Raw genomic sequence first — 14,256 nt, forward strand, 5'->3', positions numbered from 1 at the left:
CTATTAATTCTGCATAAGAACATTATCAGGTTTCATATATTAAGCATACATTCTCAGCTCATCCCCATGCATACCACCAAGAACAAAGATGTTACTGCCTGTAACTTAATAACAGTTATGATCTTATCAATCCATGGTGATGTTATTGGATGTTTTGATTCCTTTCCTTTAAATATCTCAATGTGAGGGAGAGGTCACACCTCTTCATCATGCATACCCTTTGGCAAGAGACGCACCCTTTCACCATTAGCACCTTTTGAAAGAGTGCAACTCTTCATTATTTCTGCCTTTGGAAGGGACATAACCTTTTATAATCAGATCTGCACTTCTTATTTAAATTAGATCTCCACTTCTCATTTTTCAAATTCTCCCCCCCTCAAATGAGTTTCTCTTCTCTCTTTTATATCTCACGTTTGAGGAAGTCACAACTTATCATTTCATGCCTTTTGACCTTTCATTAACTTTAATCAAATTTTAATTATATTCTTTTATATTTTAATTTTAATTTTTATATTTATTCTTTTGTATTTTAATTTTATTATTATTTATTATTAAATTATATTTCAAAGTAGGGACATTACAAGCCCCAACCACACGAGAGGTGTGGCTTAAGGGGGGGTGTTGGTGTTGGAAATAAGCCACACTCGGACCGACGATGGACTGGTCCAAGAGGGGCCAATAGCTCAATGGTAGAGCACTCTAGCAGCGTATGGAAGGTCCTAGGTTCGAGTCCTAGCTAGTCCATGTCTCAACACATATAACCAATTCTACTTCAAGTAAATAATATATCAAAATATATCCTCTGCCTTCTTTAATTGAGAAAACATTTGTTATTCATGCAAATCCGAACAAAATTTCATTATAATTGTAAACTAATACAAACTAAAGAAAAAGAAGACAAAGGATTGACAACACAAAAAAGACTGCAGTCTAAAATTATAATTGGATGTCAACGAAATCAATCATGCAAAGCTAAAGACCATCACTAAATGATATTGCCCATTTGAATAGTTTACATCTCATCAGCCAAGGCATTTAATGTCCCACCCCTCATCCCTGCCCCCCGTCCATCCTGCAACCCCCCACACACGCAGCTCTAGAGTGTTAGATATACATCTCATCACTTTCAGAATAATGTTATTGCCTTCAGAAAATTAAATTTGATTTGTTGCCGAGAACCAATGATTCAGTCTGACACTCAAACATTCAGTACAGTCTATTTTTTGCATAAAAGTAATATGCTAAGGTCGATCTTAAAAAAATATTCATAACAAAGAGAACAACATTCCCCAATCCTCCCGCACCCCCCCACCTCCCCCCCCCCACACACAATCCATATATAGCTTCAGAGTGTTCGAATATACATCTCATCACTTTGGGATAATGTTATTCCCTTCATAAATTTTTATATTTGGTTTACTGCTGAGAATACCAGTGATTCAGTCTGACACTCAATACAGCCAATTTTTCACACTAACTGGAGTTTTAACAGAGGAGGTAATGCTAAAACTGAAAAGCAATATGAATAGGATTGATCTTTAAATCTTAATCACAAGGCGAGCAACACGAACATTGGTTTAAAATATAAATATTTTTCTCCAATTCAAAACATCTGTAAAATTGTCCAGGAATGAAAGAAATGTTCACTCTTTCCAAACTCTCACAAATAAATAGCTAAGACTCATTTTATAGCTGCATGCAATGGGAAAATCCTGTACGATGCAGACAATTAAAATAAAACCTTTCCAGAATCTTCAGTACTGAAATCAGGCTCTGAGGGTTTTTTGAGTTCAACTAGTTGTGTCGGCTGTTCTGATTTCATAGTACGCATTCTGTGCATACCATCAAGAGCTTCCGTTGCAAAAAAGGATGCATAAAAAGTTGCTTTTTGGCTGGGAGAAAGAGCACCATTGTTTACCATAGCAGTCTCCAATTTGTGCTGCTCTCTGAGAAGAAATTCAGCACCCTTCCTTAGATAGTGACGGCGCCAGGTTGCTTGAATGAAACAAGCAGCCCATGTTCTCCACTGCTGGGAGTGGAAGCGAAAGGTATGTTGAACCTGTCTGCTGTGCAAGTGCCTGAATTGGGTTGCAACAAATTTTATATCTTCTGCTCTTAAAGAGAATGCCTCTACTTCTGACAAAGCTTTAACTGTTCTCGTTGATGATGGAAGTTTTGCATCAGACTTTGGATCCAAAGCCCATGTTAGTAGTTCCTCCCCACAGAAATCTCCTTGTTTCAGAACACCACAATTGAAAAATCCACTTCTCCCTCCATTTGTTGTCACACTCTCTATATGGCCTCGAATAATAAAAAGCATCTCACCCACAGGTTCTCCTTCTCTTACAATATATGTATCTTCGGTATAAAGGCATGTCTTAAGATGCTCACACATTGCATCCAATAAATGATCATCCATATTCTTAAACAAATGTACCTACAAAATAGCAAAACTATTTAAGGAAAATTATGGATTCAAAGAGAATGAATTTCTAAGTACTCATCATGAGTAACTCAACCATGTAGCAGGTTTGAAAGTTACAACCCAGCATTGAAGGGAATTGTTGAATACCAAATGGAAGAAATTGTGTAATAGATGTCACTCACCCGCCTGACTAAGTCTAAACAGAGATGCCGCTTGATGTCACGCCTGAGATCTTTTGGAAGGCTTTGAATTAACTGCTCTTCATCAACACCTCTGGTTTGAAGCCATTTGTATTGATCATGCCGACGGACACGATCTCTAAGATCTTTAGGGAGTGAGCGATGGTGCATCCATACCTCTGTATCAATCCTTTTTACTCTCATTTCTTCCAGCCTGATTGTCAAAGATCGCAAATATGTCTGCAATAGAAAAACAAAAAAAAAGACAATTTAAAACATTTTTCCTGAGCCCAAACATTTTGCATTAGAAAAGCCAATTTAGAATGCAAACTTGGAGGAGACAATAAAACAGAATATGGTACACTACAGGGACCATATCAAACTTGTTAACAGAATGTTACAAAGCTTGTGATTGAAAGGACAATTGAAAGGATATACAGAACTTTTCAACTGCCTTCTTGTGAAAACTTGCCATACTGATATCACTAATAGATATTCAGTACCTGTCTTGAATATATTAATCTTCAAATGAAATCGGTGACTTTTGTTTTTGACAAGCTTGAATCGCTACAGACAGTGTATCTTTTCCTTGGTGGCCTATACAGTCCTACAATGTAAATGACATTATCCATATGAAAAAGGACTAGGCATCTTTGATCTGGATGGCCAAAGAAAGTGGATATAGAACTTAACAAATATTTGCATTTTGTACAAAGAATAATTCATCCACATCTCAGAGAAGACTATACACTGGTGACTAAAATTCTCCTTATTGTCATTTCCAGGAGGAATATAAGGAAATCACATTAACCCATTAGTGACCAAAGTCAGCCAATGCGACTTCAAAGTAAATTTACTTACAACAGGAAAGTCCTAGATTGAATAAAAGCCCAGGCTTTCAAAACTAACTATTACAAAATGCATGACAAAAGGGATCAACCAAACAAAAAATGAAGTTTAAGAAAGAATAAAGCTGGAGAGCATTACTGAAACTGGGGCAGCCATGTGTTGTGGCTTAGATCAGGAGAACCAAACACGTCATTAACCCACCCCCCCCTCAAGAATCAATAACGCAAAATATTATCTTATACTGATTCACTATCCCCCCTCTTCCCCACTCTAAATATGTCTGCTCATCAGTATCACAGCAGTTGTATGAGTTGAATTTGCATTTGATATATCATTATAAACTAGATGGTAATATTTCAGTGAAATGTTCATTGCTCTTTAATGTATGGCTCACCCCACTGTACACGTGGAAGTATTGTATTTGCTTATCCCACTGAATAAGTGGAAGTGCAGTGTTGCTTTACCCCCACTGAATAAGTGGTATTGTTGAATTGTTCAACACTGAATAAGTGGAAGTGCAGTGTTGCTTTACCCCCACTGAATAAGTGGTATTGTTGAATTGTTCAACACTGAATAGGTGGAAGTAATATTTTTGCACTCCACTGAATAAGTGTGAAATGTTTGAATTCATTGTACTATACACTACTGAATAAGTGTTGAAGTGTTTTTCTTTCAGTTATTGAATAGCGCTCCATTGAAGAAGTGAGTTGGTTGGCATTGCCACTCAGTTCATTTTTTCCATTTGTTGCATTCTAGATAGCTGTGTGGTCCTATTCACCGTATGCTCTCACCTTGCCCATCTCAAGAACTAGGCAATCAAAAAGTAACTTGGACATTGCATTGTATCTCATTTTCAGTTGGAAGAATTTTCAAAAAAAAAAAAACTTGGGGTTTCTATTACACATTATGAATGAACACAATTTACGAAGTTCATGGTATTTCTTGATAAAGTTAAAGAGTCTCTAAACATTACCACTGAAATATAATTCATCATGCTTTTAATCAAACTTTCACTATCACAAGGTTACAAGTTCACTAGTGTTTTATAATATCAACTTGAAAAGTTTATTAGTCACGGCTCACATATACCCAAAAATTGTTAATGCATTAGTAGCTTCTACAAGATAAGACTCTCCTAAACCTTTACTCTGTTAGTTTACTCATTCATGCTTTAAGTTTATCAGATTATAACATTGATCATAATTATGATATTGATATTGGATAATAATGAATTAGATTGACGATCTACTTAACTATGTTAAGCGTCAATCTAAATGCTATCAGGCTATTAACCCGATAGCATATTAATGTCGATTCATACATGAATTGGTATTAATATGTTATCGGGGTATTAACCCGATAGCATATAATGCTAACTACTATTGTTATTGTTTACTTTACATATATACGTTGATACCGATTCATTATCGGGCATGATTTATATCTGTAACAATTAACAATGATACCGATTAAACTATCGGTTATGTACTATAAGCAATGATACCGATTCACTATCGGTTATGACAAAGCAATGATACCGATTCACTAGCGTGTATGTTTGTAGCACCGAATGGTTATGAATCGGTTTATGTTAGTAAGGGTCACGACCAAGTGACATCTTGGTCGGACATGTCTAAAGGACATGTCCGATCAAGGTGCCACTTGATCGTGGCCTTCCTACTACTTATACACCATGCAAATCAAAGGAGATGACATTGAAATCGATACATGTTCATCCTCCTTATCTGCAGCAAAAGAAAGATAGATATATTAGTATCATAGTCATAATATCAAAATTGAAAATATATCACCCTACATATAACTTGTTATTAAATTGGAAATTACAGTACATTTACATGGTATCAGAGCCAAGTTGATCGAACTTGAGGCTATTTAATTTCGTGAAACAAATTTAAGAACAAGTTTATATACTACATCACATTTCTTCAAATGGCCAGTGCTATCAGATTCGAAGACAGACTCGGAGGTGGCAATGATTTTTCGGCCTGGAAATTTAGAATTCAGATGATCTTAAAAGAGAACAAAGTGGACTCGTTTGTTCAAACTAAAAATGATCAACTCGAAAATGAACCTAACAAAGCAGCATGGATTGAGGGAAATGAAAAGGTGATTAAAATTATAGTTGATGGGGTGAGAAACAACATAATGCCCATCATAAGAAAACATCAGACAGCCTACAAAATGTTCAAAGCTCTTGAAAGCACATTTGAGATATCGAATGCAAGTCGAACTCTAGCATTAAAACGAGAAATAAATCATATCACCATGAATAAAGGGGAGACAATCAACGCCTACTTTATGCGGATATCAGTTCTAAAAGACGAACTTGCAACTCTAGACTACGAGATCCAAAGCAAAGAATTAACACTCATTGCTTTAGATGGGTTACCTAGTGGATGGAGCACATTTGTCCAAGGCATCAATGCAAGGTCCAAATATCCTAAGTTTGAAAGACTAAGGGATGACTGTCTCCAAGAAGAATCAAGATTGAACAAAATGGGAATGAAACACAAGAATATAGATGAAGACCTACAAGTTCTAAACACCAACTCCACCAAGCAAAATAAGAAAAGGCAGTTTAGAAAGAGGAAAGGTCGTCAAGGCAAGAATACTTCAAAGAAGGACTTATCTCACATTCAATGTTACAGATGTGATCAGTTCGGACACTTCGTTGCAAAATGCCCAGAAAGAACCAAGAAGACTATAGGGGAAGATGACTCTGGGAAATACGTATTCTACTCAGCACTCACAAGTCAAGCTTCTAACAAAATCAACTCATGGGTAATTGATAGTGGTTCATCCAGGCACATCACTGGATTTAGAGAAGTACTTGATTCCATGACAGAGGAAAGTGATGAGGACGTAACCATCGGAGATGACTCCACATATCCAGTCAGAGGAATAGGAACTTGCACCATCAAATTGAAGACAGGCATAGCTCTGCGGCTTGAAGGAGTACTATATGTTCCCGGCATCAAAAGAAATTTAGTATCTATATCGGCACTGGAAGATAACAGATAGAAAGTGACATTCATGGACAACAGAGTATTGGCTTGGCCAAGGAACTCCTCCATCAAGAAGGCAAACACCATTGGACAAAGACGAGGCTATTTGTATGAGCTGTGCACAGAACCCAATCTAGCCCTAATCCATGAAGCCACTAATGCAAATGAAGTTTGGCATAGAAGATTAGGCCCTCTGAATTTTAGGGCTTTATCTTCAATGGGAAACCTTGTCACAGGTCTACCCAAGTTAAAACAAGATCATTCAGGGGCATGCAAAGGATGTGCTCTAGGTAAGAATACCAAAGGTGCATTCCAAAATAGTACTAGGAAAACTAGCAAAATTCTCGAATTAATTCATTCTGATGTATGTGGACCTATGTTTGTATCCTCCCTAGGGGGATTCTTGTATTATGTAATATTTATTGATGACTACTTTAGGAAGACCTGGATCTACTTTCTGAAAAGTAAAGAATCAGAAGAGATCCTCTCTAGGTTTAAAGAATTTAAAACACTAACTGAAAACCACTCAGGAAACAAAGTTAAAACCTTAAGAATTGACAATGGGGGAGAATACACATTAGATTCATTTAAAGAATTCTGTAGAGATAATGGGATTAAGAGGGAGCTTACTATACCTTATAACCCTCAACAAAATGGGGGTAGCAGAAAAAAAAAAAATAGGACTATAGTTGAAGCTGCCAAGGCCATGATCCTAGATCAAAACCTTAACACAAATCTTTGGGCTGAAGCATCCAGCACCGCTGTATATATACAGAACAGGTGCCCTCACTCCCAGCTTGAGGACAAAACTCCTGAGGAAGTATTCACTAAGATTAAGCCTGATATTAGTCACCTTAGGATATTTGGATGTCCTATCTATATCCATATACCTAAAGAAAAGAGACTAAAACTAGAGCCTTCTGGAAAAAGAGGATTGCTTGTAGGATATAGTGAAACCTCCAAAGCCTACAGAATCTATGTACCTGGTCAAAGAAATATTGAACTAAGTAGGGATGTAATATTTGAAGAAGACTTGGCTTTCAAAAGAGCTCAGAACTTCATAGAACCTGAAATCTATATACCTAACCCTAACTTAGATGAAAATCCTGCTCCTGAGTTTCAGAGGGAGAATCTAGATGAGACTGAAAATGAAAATGAAAACTCACCTAGACATCTCAAGAAAAGACCTCTATGGGCCACCAAAACAGTAGAGGAAGCTCAGAGTTTTGCTGCTCCTTTTGGAACCTCCAGAAAAAGCAAAAGACCTAACAAATTTACCAGCTATGTTGCTCTCATGAATGATCTATCTAAAAACGAACCTGACAATGTGACAGAAGCCCTTAAACATCAAGTATGGAAGGATGCTATGTCTGAAGAGTATCAATCCATAATGAAAAATGATGTATGAGAAATTGTTCCTAGGCCAACTAAGAAGTCTGTTGTTTCTTCTAAATGGCTTTTTGAAATCAAACATGCAGCAGATGGCAGTATTGAGAAATATAAGGCAAGATTTGTAGCTAGAGGATTTTCTCAAAAGGAAGGAATAGACTATGAAGAAACATTTGCTCCCGTAGCCAGATATACCTCAGTAAGGACAGTACTAGCCATTGCAGCAGCAAAGGGATGGAAGGTACATCAAATGGATGTAAAGACAACCTTTCTTAATGGAGAAATATCTGAAGAAGTATACCTAGAGCAACCTAAAGGGTTTGAGATCCATCATGCAGAATCTCATGTGTGCAGACTCAAGAAAGCTCTATATGGGCTCAAACAAGCTCCCAGGGTCTGGTATGAAAGAATTGACACATATCTATCAAAACTAGGCTTCTCTAGAAATGATGCAGATCCTAATCTCTACTACAAACAGAATAAAGGTGATATGCTAATAATAATTTTATATGTTGATGACTTATTAATCTCTGGAGAAGATCACCTTATAGATTCATGCAAGAAATAACTATCCAAAGAATTTGATATGAAGGACTTGGGATTCCTTCATTATTTTCTAGGGTTGGAAGTATGGCAGAATCCTGACAACATTGTTCTAAACCAAGGCAAGTATACATTAGACATCCTGAAGAGATTTGGAATACTCAACTGCAGACCTATGACCGCTCCAATGGAAACCAATCTCCATAAACTTAAAGAAGCAGCAACAGAATCACCTTCTACTGACCCCACTCTATACAGGCAAATGACTGGGTCTCTTATGTATCTAGTAAATACAAGACCAAATATATGCTATGCAGTAAATGCTTTCAGTCAGTTTATGTGTGAACCAAAGGAGATACACCTGGTAGCAGTAAAACACACCTAGTAGCAGTAAAACACACCTGGTAGCAGTAAAACACATTATGAGATATTTACAAGGCACCTTAAACCTTGGTCTCAAGTATGAGAAAATTGATATTAATCTGCATGGATTCATAGATTCAGATTGAGCTGGAAGTGTGACTAATCGGAAAAGCACCTCTAGGTGCTGCTTCAGTTTAGGATCAGCCATGATATCCTGGATCAGCAGAAAGCAGTCTTCTGTGGCGCAAAGTTCCACCGAGGCCGAATACATTGCAGCCTCCATGGCTGCCCGAGAAGCAGTATGGCTTAGGAAGTTGCTTGTGGGGTTGTTTGGCAATCCGATGAAACCTACTATCATCCATTGCGACAATCAGAGTTGCATAAAACTTTCAGTGAATCCAGTATTCCATGATAGATCCAAACATATTGAGATCCCATACCATTATGTGCGAGACATGGTAGACAAAAATGTGATCAAATTAGAATATGTTAGTACGGGAGATTAGATTGCAGATATTCTGACCAAACCACTTTCCAGAGTAAAGGTTGATCACTTTAGAAAGGGTTTAGGTATGATAGAAAGGTAATCTGCTTTGTAAATAAAGATGTTGAAAATGTAAACTTCTTTTGTCATGTTGAGACATTCTGGGTTTATACCCCCTGTATTCATATCTAAGAGGTGACGATCTCTCAAATCATGAACACTTGTATGCAGATATCATAAGGTGACGATCTTATGATTCTCAAACCAGTTATCATGTTGGATCTCTGGTATGTCATGGATGTGCCATGATGATGTTGTGATAAAACATTTGAATGTTTGTGCACATATCACAATATGGATAAGATGAGAATTTAACCATCCTCATATGTTTATCCTTAGTGTTGCGTGTTTAGGCAACACTAATATCACGTGTCTAGGTGATATCTTGTTATAATAAAATGATGAAACATTTTTTATCATATGGTTGGGTGATACACTATGTCACATACTTAGAGTAATGTATTACATTTGTATCCCATGTTCTGATGATACTTCATATCATATGTATAGTTGATATATATTCTTGGAGACTGACATTATGAAAAGAAACGTGATGCAGGTTAATCTATCTATCTTCCAAAGCTAAGACAGAGTGTTAATGCATTAGTAGCTTCTGCAAGATAAGACTCTCCTAAACCTTTACTCTGTATGTTTACTCATTCATGCTTTATGTTTATCAGATTATAACATTGATCATAATTATGATATTGATATTGGATAATAATGAATTAGATTGACGATCTACTTAACTATGTTAAGCGTCAATCTAAATGCTATCGGGCTATTAACCCGATAGCATATTAATGTCGATTCATATATGAATCGGCATTAATATGTTATCGGGGTATTAACCTGATAGCATATAATGCTAACTACTATTGTTATTGTTTACTTTACATATATACGTTGATACCGATTCATTATCGGGCATGATTTATATCTGTAACAATTAACAATGATACCGATTAAACTATCGGTTATGTTCTATAAGCAATGATACTGATTAACTATCGGTTATACCGATTAACTATCGGTATGACAAAGCAATGATACCGATTCACTAGCGTGTATGTTTGTAGCACCGAATGGTTATGAATCAGTTTATGTTAGTAAGGGTCACGACCAAGTGACATCTTGGTCGGACATGTCTAAAGGACATATCCGATCAAGGTGCCACTTGATCGTGGCCTTCCTACTACTTATACACCATGCAAATCAAAGGAGATGACATTGAAATCAATACATGTTCATCCTCCTTATCTGCAGCAAAAGAAAGATAGTTATATTAGTATCATAGTCATAATATCAAAATTGAAAATATATCACCCTGCATATAACTTGTTATTAAATTGGAAATTACAGTACATTTACAAAAATAGGAGTACACAACCATCTAGAGTTTCCCCCAAGGGATTAAATGCTAAATTTATTAATGCCTATGCACATGATAATTATTGCACCATCCTATGTGTTGTGACGTTTTCACACATCACCCCATTGCAAATGGGGACCCCCTTGTTTTTGCTTTCCTTTGTTGCTTTGCTTTAGAGTTTTAGATTTTGCTCAGGGTTTGGTCAGTTTGGTAGTGTTTTGGTTTCCACTAAGCTCTCGAGAGGGAAGTGTGCTATGCCAAAGGTGGTCTCCGATTGGAAATCTACGTCCAGGATACTTGGGTAGGCAACCTTTAAAATATGAGGAAATGTAATTCAAGCTAAGGAAATTCACAAGATTCAAAAGTTGTCAAATGCAAAAAATGATGCAAAATGTCGTCAAGGAAACCTGTTAGGAAAAGTGAAATGAAGAAAATGCCAAGAAAATGAGATAAATTCCAAGGAATGAGATGCCAAGACAAGGAAAATTCCGTGTAAAAATTGGATTTTCCAACCTTGATAGGAAAGAAAAATTAAGGAAAATTCCTAAGTTGAAAGATGAAATTTCAAGGAAAAAATCAAGGAAATTCCAAGAGAAATCACGGAAAATCATGGAAAAGTGAGAAAAATCCGCTTCCAAGTCATGGAATACAAGCAAATTCCACCTCCTAGTCGAACTAAAGCTCAAAGAATTCCCTGTCAACACTTGGAAAAATGTGGAAATTTCCTTCCAAAATATGGAAATGCACTCCATTTATTCCTTCTCCTAGGCAAACTTCCACTCCAAGATTCCCTCTCCTTCATGAAGAAGCACCCAAGATTTCCACTCAAAGGTAACGTTGCACTCCAAATTCCTTGACTACATGGAGAATGCACTCCAAATTCCTTGACTACATGGAGAATGCACTCCAAATTCCTTGTCTACATGGAAATTGCGCCCCGAATTCCTTCCCTAGCAAGGAAATGCACTCACTCCAAGATTTCCTCTCATGCGTGAAATTGCGCCCAAGAGAAAAATTTCCTCTCCATTGTTTTTGCACCCAAGGGGATGCATAGAAACGAAAATCAAGTTGGCTTGTTTGGAAGGAATTTCAAAATTTTAACTACAAAACAAATGGTCACAACATACCCGACTAGATGAGGTAATTCAAATCAATTGAATTGCAAACATTCATATCTAGGCCGGCTTTGTTAATGAGTTATAAATTCAATCATGAGGAGTGCTATAAAGGAGAGATCAAAACCTCATTCCTAACATCAATTCAAACACATTTCAAAGCGAATTTTAAGAGTAGACTTCAAAGGCGAATTTGAGCAGACCTAGGAAGCAATTCACATCAGGTTTTGAAGCGATTTTTTCCCACAGAATAAGTGTGAAGTGCAGCAAGATTGGAGAGATTTTCATCACTATAGACCAGGTTGCAAGGTAAATTTTGGATCAGACTTAAAGAGGAAAGAATTTTCCAGCAATAGAGAAGTGAAACATCGTGATTTGGAGCGAATTTTATCAGCATATTAATCAGATTTCAAATAAGCATCATCATCTTCAAGTGCAATTTGAACATTGAGAAGAGGAATAGGTGTACGTTTGAGAAGAGTAAAAGAGAATTGAGGCTCATTCAGGTGCAGATTTGGAGCAAGACACCTATCAAAATCAGAATTCAAGTCAGATTTTCATCCATTTTCAGATTCTGGATAAGGAGGTGGAGGATTTTATGAATTTAATTGACAACCATTATAAGAAAATCCTCCTCCTACATGTGCAAGAATTTGTTTAAGTTTTCATGATTTTATCATAACTATTTCTCGCATTTTACTTGAATACTCTGAAATCAATATAGTATCCTTTCATTCTTGTAACTTAAGGTGTTTTAATCTCAAGTAAATGGCGGGTGTTAGTGTTATGTGACTTTTTCTCCAAGAGAAGATAAAGTGATGAAATAACCCTTTTATAATTAAAAAGGGAGATAAAAAAAATAAAGGATATTATAATCCTTTGCTTTAAAGAAAGGTTAATAAAGTATGTTTATGAAAAAATCTCCTAAAAAAGAGTTATAATTATATTTATTAAAGGGTAAATAAGGATGACCTTTTCGAAGGGGTGTGATGGTTTGGAAACCACCCCTTAAAAGGTTATATAAGTCATTTATGTGATTATTGGAAGGGGGCATGGAGATCACTCAAGAAAGAAGAAGGTGGTGATTTGGTGTGAATTCTCTATGTGAAGTGAAGTGAGATATTGGCCTATGATAGGCTAATGTTATGATTTAGAATAAAAATACATATATTTAAATTTACCTTAATTATAAGTTTTAATCTTATCATTCATTCTAGTATAGCTTGTACACTCTTTATAGTATACATGTTTTTTTCAAAAACCATTTAGTACCATTTACTAGTCACACTATAATATGTATAGTTATTCCCTTTTACTATTTGTAGAACACATCTATGATGAAAATATTAAGAAAATGATATTCCATGTCGAATTATTCTTTATAGAAAATAACTTAATTTAAATTTCAAATGATCAAATTTAATTCTTTGCATTTCAAAAAATTCATATACATACTCAAACAACTTTAGTTATAATGAAATTTATCCAACTATTGACAACTTTGAAATAAGTTACTATAAAACTTCATTACATTTAATATACATTTTCGATGACTTTGTACAGTACACAATTAAGGCAGAGTGTTGAACCATTGTTAAATAAATATTGTGGAAAGTTGCTCAGGTAAATATTCTACAGTAAATTATTAAAATGGTTTTATGTGCTTTAACTTCTGAAAACTCAATAACCACTATCATATACAGCTGAAACTTAATGATTTAGATGCTATTTCGTAGACCACTCTGGACTTTAACTTCAATTTGGTAGTGCTTAACATTCAAATATTTGAGCAATCGTATATCATATGCAGTCTCATTCACTAAAGGAATACATGCCTCATTTTGAAGGGTTGAGACCTCTTCTATAATGCGTTATGTCTCTAAATGGTGACATCTAATTACGTATTTATAAATGAGTCATACCTATACCAACTTCTTGGCACGATTCCCTTAAGGGGATTGAGCTACTGAGGTCCGTGCTTTAATGAGCCCACAAAACTTTATATTTACATTGCCACTTGACATGAAACAATACATTCACAATGCAAGACCAATAAACACACAACTACTCTTTTGGAAAAGAGATAGATTTTATTGATTTACAATGATCAACTCTTAGCCTTACAACAAAGTTTCGCATCCCTTGCTGAAATACGCTATCGCTGTCAAAGTTGGGCCGCATTGACAGTATATAGACTTACATACTAGGAAACACCACGCCCCCAATTACCATAGGGCTTTTCTGTGAAGCAACCTCCAAGTCAGTGTTAAGCAATGCTTAGACCTCACTAAATATTTGCAACCTTTATGCAATGCAGAACCTTAGAGCACTTACAGTCTCACTTCACTCATACAGAATGCTTTCACACATTACCATCAAATGCTCTCACACAATGAACAGCAAATGATGATCACAATAGTAAGCTTACCCTTGCTTATATAGGTTTCGCTA

General features: G+C 36.0%; 1 protein-coding gene across 1 annotated transcript in view; it reads right to left on the reverse strand.

Moving 5' to 3' along the window:
- Positions 1 to 1,351: 1,351 nt before the first annotated feature.
- LOC131033406 (probable cyclic nucleotide-gated ion channel 5) overlaps positions 1,352 to 14,256 on the reverse strand; it is a 295,575-nt gene continuing 282,670 nt past the window's right edge. The window contains exons 7-8 of the mRNA XM_057964642.2: positions 2,608 to 2,844; positions 1,352 to 2,437 (exon numbers count right to left, since the gene is read on the reverse strand). Coding sequence (XP_057820625.2) covers positions 1,730 to 2,437; positions 2,608 to 2,844 — 945 coding nt within the window. The 3' untranslated portion in view covers positions 1,352 to 1,729. The remainder of the gene's footprint in view (positions 2,438 to 2,607; positions 2,845 to 14,256) is intronic.

This window comes from Cryptomeria japonica, chromosome 7 (genome assembly GCF_030272615.1).
Source record: "Cryptomeria japonica chromosome 7, Sugi_1.0, whole genome shotgun sequence".
In the NCBI taxonomy this organism is placed as follows: Eukaryota; Viridiplantae; Streptophyta; class Pinopsida; order Cupressales; family Cupressaceae; genus Cryptomeria; species Cryptomeria japonica.